Source organism: Phyllosticta citriasiana (assembly GCF_038021145.1).
Source record: "Phyllosticta citriasiana strain CBS 120426 chromosome Unknown IWZ02scaffold_9, whole genome shotgun sequence".
NCBI lineage: Eukaryota > Fungi > Ascomycota > Dothideomycetes > Botryosphaeriales > Phyllostictaceae > Phyllosticta > Phyllosticta citriasiana.
Genome location: NW_027117286.1, coordinates 701168 through 726557, shown reverse-complemented (window position 1 = coordinate 726557; position 25390 = coordinate 701168). Strand labels below are relative to the sequence as shown.

At 54.5% G+C, this 25390-nt stretch overlaps 10 protein-coding genes across 10 annotated transcripts; 6 read left to right on the top strand and 4 right to left on the bottom strand.

The window, feature by feature from the left end:
• Window positions 1-29: 29 nt before the first annotated feature.
• Window positions 30-2102, bottom strand: IWZ02DRAFT_491989 (uncharacterized protein; the record flags this gene model as incomplete). The annotated part of the gene is made up of 4 exons (XM_066769806.1): window positions 30-561; window positions 619-1228; window positions 1281-1861; window positions 1912-2102. The coding sequence occupies 4 exons, from the start codon at window positions 2100-2102 to the stop codon at window positions 30-32; spliced, it is 1914 nt and encodes a 637-aa protein (XP_066621215.1).
• Window positions 2103-2355: 253 nt separating this feature from the next.
• On the top strand, window positions 2356-6217 carry IWZ02DRAFT_456018 (uncharacterized protein). The gene has a single exon (XM_066767825.1). It carries the CDS (start codon window positions 2589-2591, stop codon window positions 6165-6167), a length of 3579 nt encoding a protein of 1192 aa, XP_066621214.1. The 5' UTR covers window positions 2356-2588; the 3' UTR covers window positions 6168-6217.
• A 156-nt stretch (window positions 6218-6373) lies between these two features.
• Window positions 6374-8914, top strand: IWZ02DRAFT_380315 (LAlv9 family protein; the record flags this gene model as incomplete). Its single annotated transcript, XM_066765100.1, has 10 exons — window positions 6374-6435; window positions 6483-6590; window positions 6660-6902; window positions 6953-6980; window positions 7030-7093; window positions 7145-7224; window positions 7275-7446; window positions 7500-7540; window positions 7593-7730; window positions 7787-8914. The coding sequence occupies 10 exons, from the start codon at window positions 6374-6376 to the stop codon at window positions 8912-8914; spliced, it is 2064 nt and encodes a 687-aa protein (XP_066621213.1).
• A 1032-nt stretch (window positions 8915-9946) lies between these two features.
• On the bottom strand, window positions 9947-10750 carry IWZ02DRAFT_434577 (uncharacterized protein; the record flags this gene model as incomplete). The annotated part of the gene is made up of 1 exon (XM_066766375.1): window positions 9947-10750. One exon carries the CDS (start codon window positions 10748-10750, stop codon window positions 9947-9949), a length of 804 nt encoding a protein of 267 aa, XP_066621212.1.
• Window positions 10751-12428: 1678 nt separating this feature from the next.
• On the top strand, window positions 12429-12996 carry IWZ02DRAFT_456012 (uncharacterized protein). Its single transcript, XM_066767824.1, has 4 exons — window positions 12429-12871; window positions 12914-12918; window positions 12941-12943; window positions 12968-12996. The coding sequence occupies exon 1, from the start codon at window positions 12520-12522 to the stop codon at window positions 12733-12735; it is 216 nt and encodes a 71-aa protein (XP_066621211.1). The 5' UTR covers window positions 12429-12519; the 3' UTR covers window positions 12736-12871; window positions 12914-12918; window positions 12941-12943; window positions 12968-12996.
• Window positions 12997-13826: 830 nt separating this feature from the next.
• IWZ02DRAFT_380698 (guanine nucleotide binding protein, alpha subunit) lies at window positions 13827-15164 on the bottom strand (the record flags this gene model as incomplete). Its single annotated transcript, XM_066765122.1, has 6 exons — window positions 13827-13926; window positions 13983-14221; window positions 14278-14407; window positions 14459-14587; window positions 14638-14983; window positions 15053-15164. The coding sequence occupies 6 exons, from the start codon at window positions 15162-15164 to the stop codon at window positions 13827-13829; spliced, it is 1056 nt and encodes a 351-aa protein (XP_066621210.1).
• Window positions 15165-16181: 1017 nt separating this feature from the next.
• On the bottom strand, window positions 16182-16990 carry IWZ02DRAFT_456005 (uncharacterized protein). The gene is made up of 2 exons (XM_066767823.1): window positions 16421-16990; window positions 16182-16369 (listed from the first exon to the last, which is right to left on the bottom strand). Exons 1-2 carry the CDS (start codon window positions 16897-16899, stop codon window positions 16258-16260), a joined length of 591 nt encoding a protein of 196 aa, XP_066621209.1. The 5' UTR covers window positions 16900-16990; the 3' UTR covers window positions 16182-16257.
• A 39-nt stretch (window positions 16991-17029) lies between these two features.
• On the top strand, window positions 17030-19042 carry IWZ02DRAFT_456004 (Hog1-like MAP kinase protein). Its single transcript, XM_066767822.1, has 10 exons — window positions 17030-17170; window positions 17207-17530; window positions 17593-17640; window positions 17697-17826; window positions 17883-17926; window positions 17983-18082; window positions 18134-18490; window positions 18544-18622; window positions 18671-18854; window positions 18919-19042. The coding sequence occupies exons 2-10, from the start codon at window positions 17475-17477 to the stop codon at window positions 18986-18988; spliced, it is 1068 nt and encodes a 355-aa protein (XP_066621208.1). The 5' UTR covers window positions 17030-17170; window positions 17207-17474; the 3' UTR covers window positions 18989-19042.
• A 1836-nt stretch (window positions 19043-20878) lies between these two features.
• On the top strand, window positions 20879-21776 carry IWZ02DRAFT_312707 (uncharacterized protein). Its single transcript, XM_066764089.1, has 2 exons — window positions 20879-21193; window positions 21243-21776. Exons 1-2 carry the CDS (start codon window positions 21007-21009, stop codon window positions 21635-21637), a joined length of 582 nt encoding a protein of 193 aa, XP_066621207.1. The 5' UTR covers window positions 20879-21006; the 3' UTR covers window positions 21638-21776.
• A 1984-nt stretch (window positions 21777-23760) lies between these two features.
• IWZ02DRAFT_522241 (uncharacterized protein) lies at window positions 23761-25263 on the top strand (the record flags this gene model as incomplete). The annotated part of the gene is made up of 1 exon (XM_066770827.1): window positions 23761-25263. One exon carries the CDS (start codon window positions 23761-23763, stop codon window positions 25261-25263), a length of 1503 nt encoding a protein of 500 aa, XP_066621206.1.
• Window positions 25264-25390: the final 127 nt, after the last annotated feature.

Sequence of the window (25390 nt, the reverse complement as noted above, 5' to 3'; positions counted from 1 at the left end):
CGCTATATTCACGGCCCCATCCTGTCTCCTCACTTGCCGAAACCAAACCAGCCCCTGCTCTTCGGCTTCTCCTCCGGCGCCCGCTGCGCTGCCTCGTCGAGACGTGCGCCACCCCCGTTCTCCGTCACCGCGACGCCCGCTCTGCCCGGGTAGTCGATGTAGTTGAAGGCCACGTCGAGGAACATGGGCTTGACGGGAACGGCCTGCAGGCGCGGGGGCCACTCGACCAAGTTCTTGAGGTCGACTTCTTCGACGGGGTATTGCTTCAAGCGCTGTACCAGCGGTGCCTTGGCCGCGACTGTGCCGCCTTTCTCGCCGCCCTTGGTCAGCTTCTGGAGATCGACCAGCGCGCGGTACTGCGTGACGAGCCCCTGGGCACGCAACTGCAGGGCTTTGGCTTGCTGTGATGAGATTTCGAGGTTGGGAGGTTTGGAGGACGTCTCTGAGCTGTTGGTCCCTGTAGAGAGGGCCAGGTTTGAGAGGTCCAAGGCGCGAGCAAAGAGAGCCAAGGCATTCTTGGAAGAGGAGAGAAGAGCGTGCGAGTAGGCGATGTTGAGGCATCTAGTGGAAGAAATGTCAGTAATGTGCAGAAAATGTGCAGGGCAAGACTGAACGTACTTGAGCGCCTGGAAGTAAGCGCGCTTGCCATCCAACTCTTGAATGAAATCCGAGTCGCGCATGGCGCCCCGCAATTCCTTGACGGAATCAATGCTTTGAAGAATCGAGTCGAAGAGAACCACACGTTCCCTTAGACTCGCCAACTTGCGGCCAGTGCCCTCTTCCTTCTCGACAGTTTCCTTGCCTTCCTTTCCAGCCTTCACCTTCTTGATCCTTCGAGGCTCTATAGTAGCACCGTCATCACCCCCAATGAGGACGCGGTTCCGCCCGACACGCCACCCGATCAAGGCATAATTGACTGCCAGGCTTGTGACCCTTAGGTGTTGCATTTGCGATTCACCCTCATTTATCCCCTCCTTCTCCAACTCTTCTATCGAACGGCGTGTAGCGTCGGCTGCATCTTGGCATGCGATCAAGACGTCATCGTAGGCGGCCGCCTTTTCACGAAGCGGGATTTCCGGAGCAGATGATGCCAGGAAGGTAGACAACTTTGCCTCAGCCGTGGCAACTTGTGCAAGAGCCTGACCAATGGAGGCGTCAACGATGCTGGCCGTGCGCGAGCGCCAAATAATCGTGGTTGGAATGTCAGCAGACGTATTACCCCCTTTTCCTGTTCTCAAGTCAGCTTTAGCAAGGACGTGGATTAGATCATGGGCAAGTACCTGCACTGTGTGACTCTTCCCGCAGAGCATCCGGGTACACCTTTTCGACGGCGTTTACAAGTTCGGGGTCGGAACGGGGAAACTTCTGGCAGGCGACTGCGGCAACAGTCATTGTTCGAGGAAGAAGGGATTGATACGCTGCATAGCGAAGACTGGGATCGACCGTGTTGGTCAAGATGTCCTTGAAGATGTCATTCTTTGTCGACTGCAGCAGAGCATTGTAGATGACTCGCGCGGCACTGTAATTGACCAGACAATCCTGCCATCGCTGATCTGGTGGTTTTGTGCCATTTGATGGCTGTCCTTGTGCCTGCTTTTCGAATTCTTGAGCGCCACATAGCGAATAGTAGTAGGCCTTCGCTTCCAGTATGTCGATATCTGTTGCACCACTGGCAGATTGATCCGACAACTGCAGCGACAATTCTCTAGCGATCACGGCGGCCTTGTGCAAGCGCGATATGATGTGCTTGCGTGTCGTTCCGGTAATTCCCTTTTGAGCATTGTCTTCGGCGTGAAGCGACCTCATGTGCATCGCATGGGCCCAGGCACGCTCGGCGGTCAAGATCTGAAGGTGTACAAAACTGCGCAAGCAGTGTTAGAAGCAAAAGTATGCAGTGAGTAAGAGACTCACTCATGGCTGGAGCCAATATCAGCAGCCGTGACGGGATCTTTGGAGGAGTATTTGGCGTTTTTTGGCGTTGCGCGGCCCAGACGTTTTCTCAGCGCGAGCAATCGGCGCGACAACTGTTGACGGTAGGTATTGTAGTCCCCCAAAAGGAGAGCGCTGTCCCGCTGGGAGGCGACAAAGGCCGTGATGTCCATCGTGGAAGACGGTGACGGTGACAGTAGACAGGACGGTGACAGTAGACAGTACGGTGAGCTCCAGGACCTGGACCGCCTGGACGCCGCCGCGAGCCCCGCCAGGCAAGGAACCAGCGCCAGCGCGGAGAATTTGGTTTCTCCGTCTCGGGCCGAAGCCAGCACGCATGGCAGGATCGGGATCCCGACGGGACGCGAACCCACCTGACCTGAATAGACCCGGGCCGTGCGTGCAATTCTGCGGGAATCGGAGCCGAGCACTCCGACCTGGCGCGCAAAAAGTACATCCATGATGCTGCATCATAGATCGTCGCCACTATTCACCTTGTGCCCGCTACACGCCTGAGCACGAGTTGGGCATATCGTCATGCAATCTTTCTTGCATCATTCCAGACTCTTTTCTTGCCGCTAATCGCATTCGATTCCTTCTCTCGCCCGTCATTCGCCCAAGGCCCATGAGCCACGACCGTCTCTGCCTATAGCCTGGTTATGCTCGAGCGCGCGCCTACATATTTTGAAAAAGGAGGGCGACATTTTCTGTGCGCCTCTGCCCCTCAGTCTATTCGCGGTCCTCGAACCCTCCACCCGTCGTCCCGGCATCATGACTCCAATTCTCAGCCATTGGCACACCTCCAAAACGCCCCGGAAAAGTTGAACCCGCAAAAGGATGCCTCGGATCTTGGGGAGCACAGCACCGCCGCTGAAGCTCACCAGGCAGACGGCAATGTGTCCTTTCTGTACTTCTTGTACCCAAATCGCACCCTCGCCTTGATGAGACGGTACGATTCTCCACCTCGTTCGCTCGGTATGCCAAATCTTGGCCGCAGATATTTTTCTTCGTCAAGAGAAGGACCAAAAGACACAAGTTCGCAAGGAAAGAAACCGAGAGAGGACGATTCCGATAAAGGCCAAGCAGAGAGGAATGCGGAGGGTATTGATCTGGGCGAGAACTATGTTTTCGAACAAAAAGACGACGAATTCGGCAGTGATGTGGATGCATTTCCGCCGGACTCATCCGATGCTCAACATAGATCTTCACCAAAGGCTCAAACAGCTGTAGGGGCTGTCGGTGGCGGCGAACAAGGCAAGCGACCCAAGATCTCTGAGCTCATTAAGAGGATTGAACAGTCCGACAATAAGACGGAAGCCATTTCAAAACTTATAGACCTCTATACGGATTCCAGTATCGATAAAGAATCACGAGATGTTCTCCCCCAAGCAATTTGGCGCTTGTGGAACGCGCTCACTGCTGGCCAACGAACACCTAGACTTGCCACTGCCATTCTCCAGCATTTTGGATCCATTAGACCTTTTCTTCGCACATACGCTGAGCGGATCATCCAAGTTTTTGAATCACTGCCGCAAGACTGCAGAGTCGGGCAGTCCTACAACAGTGCAATCCTGGCATACTTGACCATCCAAGGCCCGGGCAAAGCTGCCTTGGTCTATCTGGAAGGAGTATCAAGAGCACTCTCGGGCGACATTCATCGAGATTTCCTGGAACATGATTCACTTTGGGAATCGGGGCGCGCCGAATTTGACTGGCTGAGGCCGACACCAGAGCTTCTGATTTCCCGCGCCATTGCAGACTGCGAGTGGCAGCTGGCGATAGATTTAATCGCTACAGCTCAAAAAATTGGGACAATCGACTGGGCTATCATAGGAAATGACTTGGACCTCGGCCATCACCTCTCTATGCTTCTCCTGCGACTTCGCGAACTGCAGAGACTAGGAGCCGAGCCAACAGAATCTGAACTCGAATTGCGAGAGCTCACCGAGCAGCTATCAAGGCAAGCCATAGCACAAATGGCCGCGTCTTGGTCTCCCGAAAGTAGCCAGGCACAAATTTGGCGCCTCCTTCTCAGGTTGAAGCGTTCCGGCTATGTCTCTGCTGACGTCCAAGCTGAGCTGCATGCGCGTGCATTAGAAGGGATACTTCACGCGAAAGAGATTACCAAACATTTCCACCTTCCGCCGCTTGTATTCAGACTGTACGACACCTATGTCACGGCTCTGCTTGAGGACCGTGAGAGACCATCCGTCGTCCCCATTAGGATCAGGCCATCGACGTTTGTTTGCATGCTCCATGGATTCATAAGACATCCGAAACTCCCTGAAAAGGAAACTGTTAACACCGGAGTGGTCTACTATCACTACAAACTCTTTGAGGGTCGACCTTCGGTCACGGTGTTGAGTCTCTTGATGCACTACCACGCGAGTCAGGGAAACGACCGTCGAGTCAATGCCTATTTCAAAGAACTCCTCACATACCAAAAGCGCAGCATCCGCGAGAACCCCAAGATTTTCAGATCGGTTTTTTATGTCCTCTCCCGGAAAGGAGATGTGGCTGGAACAGAGAATTTGATCAAGTATATGAAAGAAGAATTCGACTTGACTCCCGATTCCGAGATGTGGAACTCTGTCCTCAAGGCTCATGTAAGGAAGGATGACTTTTTAGGGGCCTGGAATAGGCTCAGGCAAATGACCAAGGTCACCAAACTGAACGACAATAGCTTCAGAATCATTTTGGAGCCTTTGGCGGAGCGCGGCGATGTTGAAGCTGTCAAGGAGATTTTCGACATGATCTCAGAACTAGATTCAACCATTCTGCGCGATTCTCGTACAGTTCTTTTCCTCGTACTGGCATACGTGAAAAGCGACGACTTGCATTCGGCCGAGCGATTCGCCATGCAACTACAGGAACTCAAAGCAGATGGACAGCTAGAAGGCGACACGACCAGTCTTTGGAACATTATTGCGAGCGAATACGCCAGACAGAGGGACGCCCAGGCGGTCCAGCGCATCTTGGCATTTATGACTCAACATAGAATCCCGTACGACGCGCATACGTACTCGGCCTTGCTCCTGGCGCTTGCAAACATCCACCAAACCGACGTTGCGTACAAGATTCTTAGAACCGTCATCACGAAGGAACCAGTCGAGAGTCTTGCTCTGCACTATGCTATTGTGATGGGCGGATACATCAGTCAACGGAGATACTGGAAAGTGTGGTATGTCGACCGCTTCCGACAACATCGAAGGGTCCCATCCTCGTTTAGTACAAGGTCAGCTCTCGTACAGGCCGTCTTGTTGAACGAAATTCAAATGAATCGAGAGACGGGATCCGACAAGCTCGAAAAGACTGAGAGAATGGCACTCGGCCAAATGAAACTGCTGGAGCCCTGGGACATCAGCAGAGAGATACAACTCGGCACCAAATTCACACCTGCCAATCAACTGCGCGATTCCTGGTTGGACACGTTGATTCACACGTTTGGATCGAAAAAAATGTTTGACATGGCGCAAAAAATGTTCGACGTGTACGCGAAGCGGAACGATATTGAATTTTCGGACCCCGAAAGGACACCCCCTGTACGCATGCTCGTCGCTTTGATGAACAACTTCCTGCACGCGGAGCAGCACGAAGAGGTGGAGCAATGCTGGCACCTGGCAAAACAACAGGCCGACGAGTTGAGCCAGCTTCGACCAGCCTCAATCGCGCGCGAGTTTGCATCGCAAGAAGACGAAAGCCTTCGGAAAGCCGTCCCTCGCAAAAAGATGCTTACAAGTGCGCTGGCAGTGTACATGATGTCGTTGAAGAATCAGGAGCGCGTCGAAGACATTCAGCGCGTTGTACAGTCTCTCCTTGGCGAAGGATACTTGCTAAGCAACTCTCTCTGGAACAACTACATTCAGCTGCTGGCGCGATCTGGGCGTATTGTGCAAGCCTTTTCACTGACGGAGACGGAACTCATGACACGCTGGCCCGGATGGAGAAAACCGCAGTATGCGAAGATCAAGAGATACAACCGCGGCTGGCATTACTTGTACGTCAGTGCGCTCAGAGAACCGCCTGGCACAAAACTTCCGACGTACAAAACAATGGTCTTTTTGGCAGCTGCGCTGAAATACGTCAGACGAGCTGAAGCAGTAGGGACTGGCGGCGAAGGGATAACGGTGACGGAAGCGTTTTTGGAAAAGAGGGCGCCGACCACGGTGAAGGCGGTGATGAAGATGCCGAGGGTGGACGACCCGTTGCAGACGAGATTCCTGGGCGACAATCTGTAGACGTGTAGATATGTAAATAAATAGTTGGCATGTGATGTTGTTGTTGAAGATGGACCCGTGGACCCGACGTCAGATTGCATGGTTCCGTTGCGGGCGCTAGCGCGGCCCCAGTTCCGCGCGACCAAGACCAAATCTCAACCACCACCACCACCACCACCACCACTACAACACTCGACTACGACCGCTATGCCTGTGTCTGCCGTAACATGGCACCGCTCCACCACTGCTTTCCTCCTATCGTCTGCGTCGTCGACTTCCACCACGCAAGGTATTTCGCCCAACCCGCCCCGCTTGACGTGGTTAACATGCGTACAGAGGCCCCGAGGTCGAGACTTGGATCGGCGTCGAGAATGGCGCTGATCCAGCTGCCGACAATGAGTGGCCGTTGCTGCCCTTCATGGCTTTGAGCGACGGCGCCCACGCGTGAGTCGACCTTTGATTCATCCCGTCTTGTCTCCCTATCCGCTCGCTGATGTTTTGCGCTGCTTATAGCACCACCGAAGACTTCTCCTACTTTACACTCCGCCGTGAAGCCACCCTAGACGGCCCCGCGACCTCTCTATTTGGAATCTCGTGCACCCGCCAACTCGACGCCAACGATCTGGTCAACCGCCCTGCCGAAGTCACACGCTCGACCGTCCAAAAGGCCGTCGTCGTCATCACCGACAGTCCCCAGCATTTCGGATATTTGCGCGAGAAGCTATCGGTCGTGACAAAGGCTTGGTTTGCCCAAAAGTATTTCGATCCCCGTCACTACAAGTCTTCGTCTTGCTCATACTCGGTAGTGATTTTACCGACCTGGACATCTTGGAGGTTGGTCCACTATTCGAAACTGCCTGCCGTACTACTAACGCTGTCGCAGGGTTTTCAGGCCAGCCTAGCCAAGACTTTCAAGGACAGGGAACATGAACGCGACCAGTTTTTTGGTCAGTCACCCTGTCAAGCTGAAACCGTTCCTGCAGACTCACGGACCTTAGGTCTATCACTTCGCGAAATAATTCATGAATACAAGCACCAAACGCTGGTACTTTTCAAATGTTGCTTGCTCCAACCCAAGGTGGGCTTATCACAAAGACAAGTGATTCGGACTTTGTTGACCTTGGCCAGATGCTTTTTTTCGGTTCTAGCTGCGAGCGGCTCTGCTTAATGCAATTTTCTTTGATTTCTCTGATACCAGGTCTGATTCGCAACTTGCAAGACTGCGCAGACCCAGCTTTCAATTCTTACGAGGAGAATCTGGAGAGGCCTACCTCTCTCAAGACGAGCGAGCGAGCATCTCGTAAGGCTGTCGACCGCAGCTTGACTTGGCTTTGCTGCTAACACATCTACCAGTGCTGGCGTACATGGGACTTCCTCTTCAATTGTTTGGAAAGGTTGGTGACGCTGCGCACCTCCCATAAGCTTTTTTATGCTGATCCGCGACAGGGGAGTCTTTTCGGTCCATATACGCCACTGCAACAACTTGACATGCTGGCCGATCGTGAAACAAGGTCTTACGTTGTTGGCTCGACAAATTCATTACTTTTGCAGCAAAAAGATCGATATAGCGACATACTGATCAATGTAATTGGCACGATTCTTCCTTTTCAAGAAATCTGAAAGGCTGATAATGTTTGCAGCTGGATGAGGGTACCATTAACATTTCGTCGCCTTCGCTTCGCAGCGCGCTCACCCTTTCGACTCCAGACAGGAGATGGATCGACTTTCTCACACAGGCCGTCAACGATACATGGGACGAGGAAAACCCAGGCCGACCGAATACACTTGGATATTCCGGAAGCGAAGAATTCATCCGTTTGCAGTTTGAGGAATATCTCCTCGCCTTGCTCTCCTCATCGAAGTACCGTACTTATTATGAAGCGCACAAGGATACTCTGAAGGGGCCCGTCATCAACGAGATCGAGGGAGATCCCGCCGCTGAATTTGGCAATGACTTCATTGCGGCATGGGAAAAGACGGAGAATTTCCGCATATTCAATCGCCACACGGATGAACATCTTTTTGATATTGTTGTTCCCGAACACCCATGCTCCGGTGGACTTACCATGGAGGACATTCAGCGCCGCCTCAATGCTCAGGTCGAGGCTTTGCACCTTGATGAGCGCTTTGCGCATGGCAAAGAGACGATAAACAAGCATCTCGCCGAGGGCCAAAAGAAGGTTTCTACGGCTTTCAACAACCTTTGGGCTGACATTGAAGCCATGCGCGAGGCCCAACGCCGCAAGCGCGACGAAGAAGCAAAAGCAGCAGCCGAGAAAGCCGAAAAGGAAGAGAAGCAAGGCAGTCCTACCAGTAGCATCAGCGATAAAGACAAGTCAAACGGACCCAGCCGCACAGAGCGTGCCAGTGCCTACCTGAGCTCCTGGGGCCAGTGGGCAAATGAGAAGCGTGCCGGATGGCGCAAGGGCAAAAATGGACCAGCGAGCCCTCCACCACCGGATAGCCCCATCGAGTCAAAGAAGGCTTCGGACGATGAAAAGACACCTGAGATTTTAGAAGACAGGGTTGAGTCTGCAGCTGCAAGTGAGAGCACGGTCGTTGGGGAATCCAAGGTCAATGGGGACAAAGAGGAGGCACAGGGAGCAATTGAAGAAGCGCAGAAGAGGACGGAGAAACTACCTGAGCCTGCAGATGACGCCACTACTGCTGAAAACGAAGAGCGGACAAGAAACCAGAGTGACAGTCTTGGAGAAGAGCATATGGAAGTCAAAGCTGAGGACAAGGTCCAAAGCGCGTCTTCGCAATAGCATTGGCGGATGATTGAAATAAGACGACAGGGATGAACAGGCGTTTTTGGAACCGATTGGGCTCGTTTGCTTCTTTTGTGAACTGGAGCGCAGATATACCTATCATCTCGAGTGGTGATTTTTTGGCAAGAGCTGGTTTGGTGGCGTATGTCTGGGTATTCAGGTTTTCTGAAAACCGTGGAATGGCCAGGATGCTTCTGGGGAGTCTGTCTCTCTCCCATTCATTTCCTCATATCCAGAGCCTGCCCTGGCCCAGCAAAAACAACGGCCTTGTTGAGAATTTACGAGGACCTGGAAGGTTCAACATGACCAGCATTCAGAAGTAAACGGAGTAATGGTTCCGCAGCTGTTGTCAGTGTCGGCGTCTGTGACCCGCGACACATCTCTCGGCGGGGCGGCGACCAAGACGACAACAACAGAAAAATGCCCGTCCTTGATTTTCGCACCTCTGCTCCTCTCCACCCCGCCCTTCGTCACTCGTTGATTGAGCTACTTGATCCAGCCCAAGATTTGTTGATCTGCGTCGCTCGCTCATCTGGCTGTCTACGACAGAAGCAACAACAGAGTTCCAAAGCGTCAAATTGACGAATCATCGAAGATGAGGTACGTCCGGCTCGCCTCTAGCGAGTGCAGCCGCAGCTTCCTCGTTACGGACCATCTGGCCATGCCGTACCAAGTGAGTGTCCCTTGAGCAGTGCGCACGAGCACAACTAATCAGAGCAGGAGCTGGCAAAGACAGCAAATCATCTGTTCAAACGAAGGCCCGATCAAAGCACGTTCGGTCTTCATTTCGAAGCAATTGAAGACTCGGCGGTCGAGGCTGAAGTCTGGGATTTGGGAGCTTATTTCTCTGAGTCGACCGCCACCGCAAAAAACCTTTTACTGCATCTTCTTCCCGATTGACGAAAGCGATGCTACCCAAAAGACCGCTTCGAGCGTCACTGAGCATGATCCTTCAACGCCCCCAGGCGATATCGCGCCTCCGCGTGATGAATCCCCGGTCAAGGTTGAGGCATCCTCGGCAGGGGAGGACTATGACCCAAAGTCCCATCTTCTGCACACGTCATGCTCAAGCTCAACAGTTGCCTCGAGAGACGACAGACCATTTTTCACCAGCACACCCCAGGTCAGGGCTTCAGCGTCTTCGTCACTGTCGCCGTTGGCGAGGTCGTCTGTAGCGCCTCCCGGGGACCGCTTTTTCATTTTGCAGTCACCAACGTTCGAGTGCCCAGCTTTGCCAGCGCCTTCTAGACGCACACTGTCTCTACGCGAGCCCCCAGTTCCATCGTCGACACCATTGAACAAGATGTTTTCGTGAACTTTCACCTGACACACGGTGCGCCCAGCCGCAAGGACAAGGAGGTCGAAGTCACTTTCTACTTTGACAATCAGATGTGATACCACCCACGCCTCAAATCCAACCCCTGGACAGTGACCTACCCAGGCGATGGAGACTTGAAAGAGAAGGAAGAAGAGCTGAAGCTTTACATTGACGATCAACTCTACAGAGAGTGGCAGGGACTCACGCAACGGCAGCGCGAGGGGATCATGAGCGATCTGGAGATCTTCATCTACGTTTGCTACCAGAACACGACTGATCGCAAGGATATGGTTGATGCGGCGAACCATGACCAGTTGTGGCAGTTTCTCAAAGCCGACATCGAGGATTCGGAGCCAGTCAACGGTCACATTGCATCGAAAGCAGGGCGTGGAGAAGGGATCTGACGACGACAGAACCATAATCGACGACGACGACGACGACGACGACGATAGCGGCGGCAACAGCAACGTCGGCGAAGACGCGGAGTGATTGAAGACTGGAGAGAGGCGTTGCATGTATGTACCCTGTTCTCCAGGAACCAAGGTTCAGGCGAAGCTTGAGTTGACGGGAAGTGCCGCGGCGGCCGCGGGAACCAGACAACGTGGGCGGGAGGTGCGGCTAACGGCCAAAGCTCTGGTCTCGCCAACCCTCCACTTGCATGTGCGAGCAGTCGACGACGCATCGCACCGCCGACTGTCTTTTTTTGTCTCGTTGCTTTCTTTGCTTTTAAATTTTTGCTTTCTTTTCTTTTCTCTTTCTTTTCTTTTTTTTTTTTTTTTTTAATCCGCCTCCGCGCGCTTGCGCCTTTGTCTGTGCCTCACCCGCTCGCTCCCCTCGCATCCGCCCACCAACCAAAGTTTCTTCTCTCTGCCGCTGGCTCCACGCGGCGGTCCGGCCGGGGGCGGCGGCGGCAGCAGCAGCCCAGATGCAAGCTGTCAATCAATAATGCTCCGCCCGCTGAAGATGGAAACGCGCGCATGTGCTGCAGATTTCAGATGCTGCTCATCTGCTCTCATCTGCGAGATCCGATCCCTATCCGTCCCCGATGCCATGCGCCGCGATTCGTCGCCGGCCCACGTCCCGTAAAACAAAAAGAAAAAGGAAAATTGCATTATCCATCCAAACACTGATTGACCGACCGAGCTAGTTGTTTGTATGGCCTGCCAGCAGAGGGTGGGTACCTCGTTACTTCCGTGACGAGCGCATCACACCCACCTGTGAAGGTACCTACCTACAGTGCCCCCCTTCTCCCTCCCGTCTCCCTCGTATGCCCTGCCCGCCTGTACTCGTGCGTACGTACGTACGTACGTACTGTACAACGGAAAAGCCAGCCACAACAGCACGCATGCACGGCAAAAACCTCCCCGCCAGCCCGCCAGCCAGCCGGGTCGCCACGCCTGCGCCTCTGGCTTCAGCTACGTACATCATTCATGCCACGGCCCCCGTATGTCTCAAACCCGACTCCCAAATGCGGACGTCGACGTCGACGTCCGGCTGGGGTTGCTCTTCTGATTCTGGCGTCTCCATTCTCCCTCTCTGTCTCTCGCTTCTTCTCGCTTCCTCCTTTTCCTTTGGTTCGCTGGTCTACCCGTTGTCGTATGACTGATGTGTATGCGGGCGGTCAGGTAAGTAGGGCAGGTTGCTGGATGAATTGATCGATGTGAGTGGTGTATGCACGCACGACAACGACGACGACGACGACGACGCAAAAAATAGCATGCGTGCGTACGGCCCGTCCGCGCCGGGAGTCCGCAGCCGGCCGTTGACTTGGCGGATAGATGGGGCCCCCTCCGCCCCCCCCCCCCCCCCCCCCAAATGCGGATGATTGTGGAATGCTATGATGCATGAGAGAGAGAAAAAAGCGAGCGACAGCGGATAGTCAATCGATGAGAAACTTTCGACGTCTATCCCTATCCCGTGATCTAAATAAACACCTTGCCCGCTTGCTTTGTTGATTGACTGACTGATTCGAGTGCTTGGATGCATGCTTCCCCGGCTCGCCGAGTGCTTGCTCGCAATATTGGAAAGATGGGATCTGATTGACTTGCCTGTCGCTGTGCTTGTTCGATTCCGAGTCCTGCAACTCCCGTGTTGCTCCGACCTCCCCGTCGTTACTTGCTTGGTTGTTGGCTGGGGGGTACGCGTCACCCTGACCTGCTTTGCGAATGGACGATATGTAGTAGCACACGTACTATGTGAGAAGGCAGACAAGTGGGGAAGGACAGAGAGAGAAATTGGACAGGGTCAGCAGTCAAGGGCAAAGAATAATACGTGTGGTTTCTCAATGTCCAGCATCCATTTCTTTCCGCACCGCTCGCAAACATCCTCTGTCTGGGTCTGTCTGTTCGTCGTCGCTGACGCTGCCTCTGCCAGCGCCCTGCGTGTGGCCTCTGCTTTACTGCTTCAACCTCCTCTTTCTTGCGGCAAGACCTCTCACCGGTATAATACGTGTAATTGTGAGTGGCCGGTCACGACCACACTTAGACCCACCACTCACTGACACTGATCCCAATATTCCCTTGTCCCTTTATCTCCCTTTCCAGTCCATCCCATATCATCCAGCCGAATAATTCCTGAACCCGTTCCCCTCCCTCAATGAGAAACTCGGAATTAAAAAAAAAAAAAAAAAAAGAAAAGAAAAAAGAAAAAGGTCGGAGATTCTTGAGGAAAGCCTAGCCTTCCAATCGACAATGAAAGAGAAGAAAAGGAGCCCCGCCCAAAACGATGATGATGGCCAAGGCACAAACAAAAACAAAGGAAAGGTGGGATATGAAAGGAGACCAAAACATAAAAGGGTAAAGCTTTGCCGCCTTGGTGCAGTGCCAATCGAAAAGAAAATATATGTGGGGCTGCGATTAAGAAATGTATAAAATTCAAAAAAGAGGCCTCGGACTGCTTTTCGTTATGCGGCTTGAGCCTGCAGGCTCGAGGCAACAGACCCGAGGCTTCAAACAACGAGGCATGCGGCGCAAAATAGGGAAATGCGGTGTTGCAATACCGCTCATTAAAAACTTCACACGTCCCGGGAACAACGTACGTGCCTCCGATACCGAGGTGACAAGGGAAGGACGAGAAAAATGAGCGCAGCACGGGGACCTCGAGGCTGCCAAACGGGAGCACATGTGTGGGTTACTCTCGGCTCGTGGGCGCCTTAAGTCTCCAAAAGATCGAGTTGCCAGTCGCGTACGACACGAAGGAATGACGTAGGTCTGGGACGAAGACGTGCGACGACGATTTTTTTTTTTTTTTCTTCAATTCGCGACGGCGAATTTCGCTGGACACAAGGCTATTCCAGGTGGAGGAGAGAAGCGGAATTACAAGGGTTCCCGCAGGCGCTGATGAGCCAAAACCAAGAGTGCGCCAAACACCGTAAACTCCAATGCTGGGGAGCGCAACCCTTGTGCGAAGAAGCCGTGAACGCGTATGTAGGAGAGGATGGACAAGGTTGAGACAGGTTTCGTCATGGGTGTGGGCTGTATTGTTGGTATCCGAAGGGTATTATTGTGGCCCAGGGGGGTCGGCTGAGCACAGATGTTTTGCGAGTCGGCGATCTGCAGTGAGACGACGGTTGGTAGGGAGTGTGGCGGGAGCTCATAAGATGCCCGAGTCTTTGAGCGCGTTTTGGAGTATCGTCTCTTTGACGGCAGCGAACACGAGCCGGATATTGGACGTGTCGGTGGCTTGAGTGAGGCTGGTTTTGTTTGTAAGCTCGTGTCTTGGTTATTCCCGAGACTTGGCCCGACTTACTGAGGATATAGATTTAGATGCGCGCGGTTGACCTGATTGAATCTCCAAAGCAAATACTTGGCGGCTCGGTTAACGTCGTTGCCTCCGGAATAATCGGGAAAATAATTGCCAAGAGGTGATCGAGCCAGTTTCTGCTTGAAAAGATCGACCTTGTTCAGGAAAAGAATGATGCTCGTGCGCATGAACCATCTCGAGTTGACGACCGAGTCGAACAGCACCAGGCTTTCCATCATTCGATTCTGGCCTCTTTGTCAGTGCACGGTTGAGTTTTGGTCCGCAGTCGGAGCTGGCGTACCTGGCTGCTTTCTTCTAGCAGTACTTGGTCGTATTCGCTCAAGGCGACGCAAAAGATGATGGACGTGACGTTCTCAAAGCAGTGTATCCACTTCTTGCGCTCACTTCTCTGGCCGCCCACGTCGAACATGCTGCGTGCGGAGTGAGCATGTGCGAAACCGAGAGCGACGAGGTGGACTTACTGTATGCTCAATTGGCCCATGGTGAAGCGCGTTTCGTAGATACCCGTCGTCTTTGTTCGCGCTCGCAGGACGTCGGCTTCAATGGGAATGTAATCGGGGGCGGAAATGCGGTGGACCTCGTCAAAGAAACTAGCGTGCATCAGCAGAGGCGGTCGACGACCCAAAGCGGAACGTCTTACTAGGGAGCCGAGTCCATGAGGTAAAATTCGCTCGAGCGGTCCATGACCTGCTTGACGCAGGGGTCGTGCCACAACGAACTGATTGCTTGCCCGACCTTGGCCTCCAACGGCTTCTCCGGATCCGGATCCACGACGTACTCCATCAAGTAGTCGCAGTATTCGTCGTTGCCCGGGAGCTCCGGCTCAATGTCGAACTGTCGCATGGCGCCAATGAGGGATTTGGCGCAGTCGATGACGTTTTTGTAGATTGTGAGACGGTACATGGATAGCTCTTCGACTGTATATCCATTTTGATGTATAATCTTCATTTGCTTGACGATGGTCGACTTGCCGCTTTCACCGGAGCCTAGATGGACGGGTGGGTTAGCAGACGAAGCGCGCGGCAAGAGGGCGTGCAAGCACAGGGCTTACTTACCCAAGAGTAGAATCTTGCATTCTCGCCGGAGCCGCCGCGAGTCTTCCTCGAGCTTCCTGTCGATGGCCTGGCTGCGCTTCTTCTGCTCGGCATCCTCCTTGTTGGTGCTCATGCATATGCCCATGGTGGCTTATCGCCGCCGAGAGCGCCGGCGACAAAGGAAGCGACTGGGCACAAGGAGGTGGTCGTCTTGTCGTGGGCGTGGGCGGTGCGAATGGGGTCGCGGGGCAGGAGGCAGTATTCAGAGTCGTGATTGTCAAGGTGGTGGATGGAGACGGTGGGCCTGGCGCGCTGACTCGGGCTGCGACGTTGTTCGGGGCTAGAAGCGGCGAGGCGCAGGACGATGTGGTCGAGGGATGAGCAGCAGCGCCAAGTCCGGGAGAGACGGGGAGCGGTAGGAATGGGGCGGGAGGAGGGCGGTGCGAGGTTGAGGCGGAGGCGGCGCTGCCAGCGAGAGAGGTAGAGGCGTGTGGGCGTGTTTGGAGGCGGATGCAACGGGAGGACAGCGGTCGTGAGAGAGAGAGAGAGAGGGAGAGAGATAGAGAGATAGAGAGAGAGTCGGGAGGGTTGTCGATGGGAGGCAGAGGACGTTGCGGTGATCGATGTGCAGCGTCCCTGTCGTTTCGCGCGTCAAGGGTGTCTGTGCTCCCTGCCTTGCGACGGGGTCAAGACGAGCAACAGCACAGGGTCCCAGTTGTTCCCAGAGCAATAGCACGCCGCAGCTGGACGACCGAGGTGGTGGTAGGAGAGGTGGTGAGGTAGTGGTAGCAGGCGGGCGGGCGGGCGGGCGGGCGGGCGCAGGCGGCGCGGGGAATTGGGAGTGGAAGTGGGGAGAGCTTGGTGGACTGGCGGAGGATATATGGGGGAATCGGGAGCTAGGCCAAGGACGACGGAAGGGGGTAAACGAGAGGCAGCAGTCGTGGTTGAGGCGGAAGAGGGAATGGTAGGGAGAGAGCGAGAGCAAGAGAGAGAGAGAGAGAGAGAGAGGGTTCGTGCGTTGGATGGGGATGGGGATGGGATGGGATGGGACGGGGCGGAAGTGGAAGGGCAGGGAGAGGGTCAAAAAGCACATATTGTTGCTCTAAGCAAATCAGCCTCGCCTTTCTGACGCACTTTGTCTGCTATGCCAAGTGAGAGCAGCCAGCCAGTGCTAGACTCGATTGATTCCGCCCTCTCTGCTCCCGTCAACTTGGTGTTTCACGTCTTTATGCCTCGAGGCAGAGACAGTCAGCAGTCGTCTTCGGGCACCGAAAGCCGACGGCGACGACTATGTCCTTTACTACGACATGGTCATTTTGCCGCAATGGCTGTGACTTGGCATGTTTCATCCGTCAGGCACTGGCAGCGATCCTCGCTTATCGAGTGTAGACGACGTTATAAGACTGAAGCCGCCAGCAGCGTACGAGGGCCGAGACGGACGAGCATGCGCACCAGAAGCGACGAGTATCACTATACACATGATGCCGACTGCTGGATGCTGGACAAAGAGGGGCAGGGCAGGGCAGGGCAGTTGGCACAGCGGTGCAGCCACAGTGCGGCGGTGCAGAGAGGGACATGAATGAATGTGAACATGCATGTACATGTGTAGTGGTGTTGGATGGATCGAAGGAAGGATGGGTATTCTTGATTTGTACGTTTTGGCTGCAGTTTTGCCCATCTTTCTCAGCGCCCGAGATCGACGATCCAGCCATGCGACTCGGCCCTTTCCGAAGCCGGCCAGCCCGTTCCATGGCCTCTACATACAATACAGTACAGCAGAGGCAAAAGGGACGGCCGTGGTGCGTCTGGCTGTCTGGATGACTTTGGTCGGCAAGAGGGCCAAGAAGCAAGATAGAGACGAAAACCATGAATGACCAAATGACCCATGGCCGAGTCGAATCTTGCTTGTTGGAGCGTGCTCGCAGCAATGGAAACGAGGAAACCACCTCAAGGGCCAGCGGTGACGTAGGAGTGCACTGGCTCCCCGGGGCGGGCCTGCTGCCATCCATCCATCCATCCATCCATCCATGGACTCTTCCGCTGGCTGTCCTAAGTTCTCTACATCTACCTCTCCCTCTACCAACTCCATCATCCGTCCTGTTCGTCCCCCAAAGTCGTTGCTCGTCTTCTCCGCCTCAACCTCACCCTCACCCTCACCCTCACTCTCACTCTCACCCTCACCCTCACTCTCACTCTCACCCTCCCCCTCCCCCTCCCCCTCCCCTCCCCTCCTCCCGCGCCTCTCTTCCGCCATCTCTCCGAGCCTACCTAGCCAGCCAGCCAGCCAGCCAGCCAGCCAGCCAGCCCTGCCAGCCCCGCTGCTGCCGCGTCTCCTCCACTCCTCAACACCCACGGCGCAGCCCACGCTTTGACGCTTTGCCACGTCCTCTCCCACCATCCTCCATCCTGTCTCCATCGCCATCGCTCGCCCCGTTCTTCCGCCATGGCTGAGTTTGTGCGCGCCCAAATCTTCGGCACCACCTTCGAAATCACCAGCAGGTACCTCCTCCACTGCTCTCGCTCAAATGCGCTTCAAGGCCCTCGCTGACCCTTTACTTCAGGTATACCGACCTGCAGCCCGTGGGCATGGGTGCCTTTGGCCTCGTTTGGTAACCCTTCCCACCCTCTCGTCGCCTCGCCCTCTGTTGCTAAACGATTGCCCCAGCTCGGCCAAGGACCAGCTCACCGGCCAGGCCGTCGCCGTCAAAAAGATCATGAAACCCTTTAGCACCCCGGTCCTGTCGAAGCGCACCTACCGCGAGTTGAAGCTGCTCAAGCACCTGAGGCATGAAAACGTAAGACGGGCTCTGCACATGGCAATCCGAGCTTTGTTGACGCGCCGTCTGGACAGATCATCAGCCTCAGTGACATCTTCATCTCTCCCCTCGAGGACATGTATGCAAAAACTTTTCCGCTCCCCATCCGCCCGCCACTGCGCTCACATCTGCCAGCTACTTCGTGACCGAGCTCTTGGGTACCGACCTCCATCGCCTGCTCACCTCCCGACCCCTCGAAAAGCAATTCATCCAATATTTCCTCTATCAAATACTGGTGCGCTCCACGCTCCCTGGAGCTCAAGCATAGAAGCCTAACACGTCGCAGCGCGGGCTGAAATATGTCCACTCGGCCGGTGTCGTGCACCGCGACCTCAAGCCCAGCAACATTCTCGTCAATGAAAATTGCGACTTGAAGATTTGCGACTTTGGTTTGGCCCGCATCCAAGACCCTCAAATGACGGGCTATGTCTCGACAAGATACTACAGAGCCCCAGAAATCATGCTCACGTGGCAAAAGTACGACGTCGAGGTTGATATTTGGAGCGCGGGCTGCATCTTCGCCGAGATGCTTGAGGGCAAGCCTCTATTCCCCGGCAAGGACCACGTCAACCAGTTTTCCATCATTACCGAGCTGCTGGGCACCCCTCCCGACGACGTGATTCAGACCATTTGCAGCGAGAATGTGAGACAATCGACCGCTGCTCCCGGAACTTGCTGCTAATGTACATGGCACAGACGCTGAGATTTGTCCAATCGCTTCCAAAACGCGAGCGCCAACCTCTTGCCAACAAGTTCAAGAACGCCGACCCGCTTGGTATGTTGCGACCAGTGTTTTTGGCCCGACCCCTGCTGACTGTTGCAGCCATCGACCTGCTTGAAAACATGCTCGTCTTTGACCCTAAGAAGCGCGTGCGCGCCGGCGATGCCCTCGCCCACCCCTACCTTGCGCCGTACCACGACCCGTCGGACGAGCCGGTTGCGGAGGAGAAGTTTGACTGGTCGTTCAACGACGCAGATTTGCCCGTCGACACATGGAAGATAATGATGTATGTCTCGGATTGGCAGTCTAGGCGCCGGGCACACAGGACGCAGACTGACAACGGCAAACAGGTACTCGGAAATTCTGGACTACCACAACGTAGACGCCCAGGCTGCAGACGCCGAGGCCAACGGCAGCTAGGCGCCCCGACACGAGTCATTTTGGTTCGCAAAACACACACACCCCCATCCCCCCCCCCCCCCCCCCCCCCCCCCTCCAAGCGCTTGGCACGATTGCGGGTGAAGCTGCCATGCCCAACTAAGAGCAGCAGCAGCTGCTGCTGCGCGCAGAGTAGAGTTGCTCTTTGAGTTTCTCAGAAGAAGGTGGTGGGCCGGGCGGGGGACATGATGATTTACTTCTCGGCTTCTCACTTGTGTTGATGCTTAGAAGGCCACTCGAATGTTGGATGCGCAACGACTGTGAGATTGGTGCTGGGATGGCGGGCGCGGACACAATGGACAAGGGAGCAGCGGCGTGGTTCGTTCGGGCCATTGACGGCGCCTTTTTTTATTTTTTTCTTTCCGGGACTGCAAGGTATGCAGTGCCGGGAATGAAGTACTGGGATGGGGAAAGGAAAGGAACGGTTCCATCTGTTGTCTCCTTTGTAATACGCAATTCCAATAGATTCACGCACAGACGGCAATCAACCACGACGACACATTGGACAAGAGACTGAACGAGCCGGAGGTTCCCAAGACTGCCACGAGCGAGTTCTGGTTGTCGAAGCTGCCCGACTGGAATGGGTGGGCGGCTGTCGGATTGCATCATAGGCAGTGCCACTGACTCGCAGCCCACGTTGCCGCAACCACCAAGGCACATGCAGCTCCCAACGCTCACAATTACGGCAAAATAACGTCACGACTGGGACGCATGGAGGGCGTGTGGCCACGGCTTGACCGCCATCCGCATGTTACAAAGCCCCATATGGCATACAGAACGCGGACACTTGTCCGAGAGAGCTGGGCAGCAGCGCAGCAAGCGCAACAGCGAGGGAGAGAGCACGGCGCGGCGGCACGGCGCGACGCAGAGCCAACCCGCAGCCAAACCCCCATCGGATTGACCACCGGCGACTGGAACCACCACCCACAGACACCGGGGACCTGGAGAATTGGTGATTCAACCCCTGCCACAACCGCCGAGAGGATGGACAATCGGTTTGGCCCCAAAGCCTAAATGTAATTGATGCGTGCGAATGAGCGAATGGCAGCGGCGGGGACACGAGGACGAGGCAGACGAAACTCGTTTGCGTTTGGCGCTGGCTGACCGACTGACTGACCGACTGACTGACTGACCGACTGACTGACTGACTGACTGACTGACTGACTGACTGACTGACTGACTGACTGACAGCGCCCGTCAACATCAAAGGCGGGGGACCCGGACCAAGCTTTTGGTTGTCATTGCTGTGCTGTGGTGCTTGCTGCTGTCTGTTTCCCGTCGTCGGGTACCTGCTTCGTTACCTGCCACTTGGGAGCGAACAAACACCCACGACACCAACCGCTTTCTGCGTACAGGAAGCCCATGATGCTTTCGTCTTCGTCACCATATGAAAGCAATCTGAGGGCAGGGCTTGTGCCTTTTCTGCTCCTACCGGCAGCCCGACGTTTTCCAGTCCCACCCAGACACCAGACATGCATCAACAACCCTGACTAGACCAGACTAATGATGACAACAACCAACGCGCCCGCGCATCCTCTCGTCTCGTCTCGTCGTCGCTCTCATCTCATCGCCATCTCCTACCTTGCTCACCCAAGGGCACATTTTACAGGAATCACCCCTGCTCGCAGCGCCTTAAACAACGCCGCCGCCGCCATCATCTTTCTTGCATCGACCTTCCTCCTTCCCTCCCCCCCGCGCCCGTGGAAACTATCTGCCCTCTTGACAATCTCCACTCTGGCCTGACATGACGAGTCGCGCGCAGGCCCTGTCACCGGCGCCGCGTCGCATGGCCCGCCCGATCGCCCGGTCGGTCTTGTCAGACGGCGGTCCGCCCTGTTACCACGTGGGATGGGACGATGGGATTCATGTCATGGAGCGGCCACCACGTGGGTGGGTGGTGGACGGAGCGGAGCACGGTGCAGGCAGGCAGGCAGGCAGGTGAATGATGTGCTTGCCTGTCTATCATCCTGGTATGGCAACTTTTTGCATTTGCAAGTCTAATGAGGGAGAGTTCATACTGTTATCATTTTCTCTTCACAGTATCTGCGGAGCTTCAGCATTGTCCGGATTTTTTTGATTTTTCTTTTTCTTTTTCTTTTTTGGCATGTGCTATACTTGTCCCTTTTTTCTGTTCGTGGTCTTCGGCTTTTGCAATCTCGAGGTTAGGCTCCTACAGAAGGCCAGCAAGTAAGTATCCATCTTTGGGGGCCAATGCTGCTGTTGAACAAATTACTAGCAGCGCGCAAAAGCATGACATTTTCCCTACTAAATGCACTCCTCTCGGCCTCCATCACAACAACCACAACCGCTCCCACCACACCACCAAACCACCCACCCATAATCCAAACAGCCCCGACCGACCACAAAAGCGCGCGGAGAAACACCTCTCGCACCCATCCCATCAATCAAACCATCCAATCGCAACCACCAATCGCACCACCAGTGCCCCCCGCCCGCCAACCAACAAATTTCAAAATCAAGAACAGGGACCCGAGAAGTGAAATGAAAGTCTTTTCTCTCCCTTTTCTTCCCCACCCCCGCGCTGATCGATCCATCCGACGTCCAACCACTCCAGGAAAACGAGAGCCGCACGCACTTTCGCACGCCCGCGTCCCGGACGAGAGTCGCTGACGCCGTTTTTGTGGACGGGCGCTTCTCCTTTCCCATCACATGTTCTTTTTCTGTGTCTCTCCTCCCCTTACCTGCCTGCCTACTGCACTACCACCATCACCACCACCACTACCACCACCACCGTGACTAGATAATCAACCAATCCTTTCCCTGTCTTCGCTGTAGAAAAAAAAAAAAAAAAAAAAAAAAAACGCGCGAGTCCAACAATATTGTCAACGATTGGTACATACGGTATTCAATTAATTAGCTGGTTGTGCCAGCACCGCTGCAATTCATTGTCATCGGCGCCGCTGACAGGGGTGTCCCCTGTGCGACCGGCTGTGGCGGCGCCTAACGCGTTTGGGTAGTTGGTCGTTGGTGAAGAAGGCGAGGGGTGGGGCGCCTGATTTTGTTTCAAGGGGTGGTGGTTTGGGGGATTGTGAGGGGGTGGAAGGGGAGAGGGGGGAAGGAAAATAGGGAATGAGAAAATGGCACAGGAGAAGGGGTGGCCGCAGAGCATGGTTTTGGTGTGGAGAGGTCGGGGTAGATGTTGAGGTAGGTAGGGTACATCTTGATTCCGTCCTTCCTTCGCTGCGTCGCAGGCGGTTTTCTGTGGTCTTTTTCGCAGGCTCCGTCGTTATCGTCCCATTGTTGGGTGTCTGCTCATTTTTCGATATCCTCCCTTCTCTCTTGAAATGCAGATGGTAGAAATCGGTATTCCAGATCTGTACCCCTTATTTCTGATTTCTGTGCATGGTTTTGGATCTCGCCTGAAAAATGAGCGAACACAAGAGCAACGAGTGGTTTGTGTTCGCTCTCGACGAGGAGAGCCGCCGATTTCTGCATCAATGGCTATCTAGAAGATCATTTTGGTGATGTTACGACTGATGGTCTACTTACGAAGTGTTGGCGAAGGCCGTTGATGCTGGAAACTCCGGAATTCCACGACCAATTTCGTCCTCACAATTCCAGGTGTAATGAAGGCAATCCATCCAAAGAGCCTCTGGGAATCATGGAACCGTAAAGAAGGCGGCGTATCGTGGGTATGCGTTCTTTGTGTCGCGAGGCTGTCTTGCTTGCTATCATTGGTTTTGTGGCTGTTGGCGCTGTTGGAGATTTCTTTGCTGCTTTGAACTTGCACCTTTGTCACTCTCCACCTCAGCTTCTCTTGCAATGCGAACAGTATAGTGCTTCCCGGACACCTCACAGTATTCTCTGCTGTGTTTGTCTCCAACCCAATCGTTGTCAGTAAGCAAACAGGGCACACAGTCTTGCGGCGTGGTAGTTACGGCAATATGAATGTGCTTTTAAGCGCTTGCAGCCGTCTCAAAAGTTGCCGCGCCAGCCATACGTTATTACCTTATATATAAATCTATATCGTCAGTCTTTGACAAAGCAGGCAGCCAGGCCCTCATTCCCAGGAGTTTCCAGGCAACGTGTCCAGGACTTCAAGTGTACGCCCAAGTCCTCGTGCATGAGGCATCTTCGTTAGCACCACTGGATCTACTGGAACGGGTTGAAGCGCAGGTCTCCAAGCACCAGAGGCACTGCGCATACAGTGAAGTGCATCCGAGTCGCAGGAGACAGTGACGAAAGACAGACAAGTCAGCCCACAAGTAAGCCCACGGCTCCGACGACGACATCTTTCAAGACTGTTCTGGGGTTGTTTGGTCTATCATGAAGAGCAGGGCCAGAAGAGGAAGGCGTGCTGGTGGCTCCACCACGCATCTCGCCCAGGGTGGGCTGAGGGCACACACCCAGATTTAACACTCAAAACCCGTCGCAGCGCGTCCCTCATACGCCAACCTACCGTCAACACGCCAGAAATGCGTCTGCTCTGCGCCCACGTCTGCTGGTGTCTTGACAATGCACACCACCACCGTCCACGCCTCCTCTCTTTCTCTCCTCAACAACATCCACCTCCACAACCGCATTGTCACCACTCGCTTTGACAATGCTCTTTGTCTCCCCCGACTGATCGTTAAGAGGATTGTTACCATTGTTCGCCATTGTATGCTTCTCCCCCTCTGCTTTCAAGTCTTGTGATGCGCGCTTGACATCGAGACTGACAGATCTGGACAGGAACCTGGAGTTTACTGAGCACATCTGCCTTCAACAATTGCTTGTGCAATTCAATCGCAAATATGTCGAGTCACCGCACGTTTTGCCTTTCGGTCGTTTGGGCCGTCGCCCTCTTTGTGGCCGTTGCTGGCCAAAAAACCGAAAACGAGAACCACGACACCACCAACGCAGCCTTGATCAGCACTTTTCTTGACGCCTGGACACGTCCGGTGCCCCTCATCTTCTTGTTTCACCTCCTTCTTTTTTTCTGGAGTGTTCTGACCAACTCGTTCGCCGCCCACTTCTGGGCATCCTCTTTCGTCGCCCTCTTCGTCTTTCGCTACGTTCGCACGATTGTCAACACCATCGCCTACTTTCGGCTGAAGCCAATCTTGCCTGCGGAAAACCCCACGTACAAAAACAAGGACGTTACGGTCATCATCCCGACGGTCGAGCCGACGGCAGACACTTTCAAGGAATGCCTCGAGCGCGTCATCGCTAATGCCCCGGCCCAAATCCTGATCTCGACGGTTGGAAAAACCCACGTCGATGCCGCCTGGGCTCTCAGTGATCAACTCAACACGGAAAATAAGACCAGAATTGTTGTCATCTCAATCGACAAGCCCAGCAAGAGGGAGCAGATTCAAGCGGCTGTACTCTACGCCAAGGAACACTTCCAACAAAAGGTCTACATGTCTTGCGACGATACTGTCTTCTGGCCCGAAACTCAGGTCGAGTATACCATCGCTCCCTTTGAAAAGCCCAAGATTGGAATCGTCAGCACGTGCAAGCGTGTCCGTCGCGAAGATGGTCCCGTCAGCTGGGCTGGATTCTGCAATCTTCTGGGTGTCTTCCGCCTCGAGCGCACCAACTTCGACCTTGCCGCAACCTGGGCCATTGACCGAGGCATGTCGTGTGTCTCTGGACGTACCTGCGCTATCAGATCTTGTATCTTCGAAGACCCCGAGTTTCTCCACGCGTACACGAATGAGTACATCTTCTGGGGAACGATTGGACCTCTGAACGCTGGTGACGACAAGTTCGTTACGCGATGGATCTACCAGAAGGGATGGGAAATCGCTCACCAGAAGTGCCCCGAGGCTCAGATTGAGACAATCCTCGGTGTCAAGGGTGGTGCATGGCGCTTCTGGGGACAGTGCCTTCGTTGGGCTCGCACGAGCGCTCGCGACAACCCGAAGATGATCTTCAGGGACGGCCTCTGGAGGACATACCCATGGCTGACGTACTCGGTACTGTTCACGTCTTTCTTTAACTACTCGCTCATCACCGATCCGCTTCTCTTCTTCCTGCTCAACAGGGCTTTGACTGACGCCAGTTTCGCACAAGCCTTCGCCTTCTTCACAAAATACCCTTATATCGTCCTCACTTCCTGGGTGCTCGCAGCCAAGTTCGTCCGCCCCTCCTCACATTACTGGCGCAACCCTCGCGACCTCGTTTACGCTCCCGGTGTCATCCTGTTTGGTTACAGCCACAGTGTAATCAAGGCCTGGGCTCTGCTCACCTGCTGGGACATCGCTTGGGGGACCCGTGCCGGAGTCGACGACGCATCGAAGAAGAAGGAATGAACAAACGTTTCGTTACGCAATCACACTCCTCTCTGAGACTGACACGAATCAAAGACGAAAAATGTACAACGTAATGAACTCTTGGATAAAGGTATAGAACGGAGGATAGAGAAAAGTTTCCGCTTGG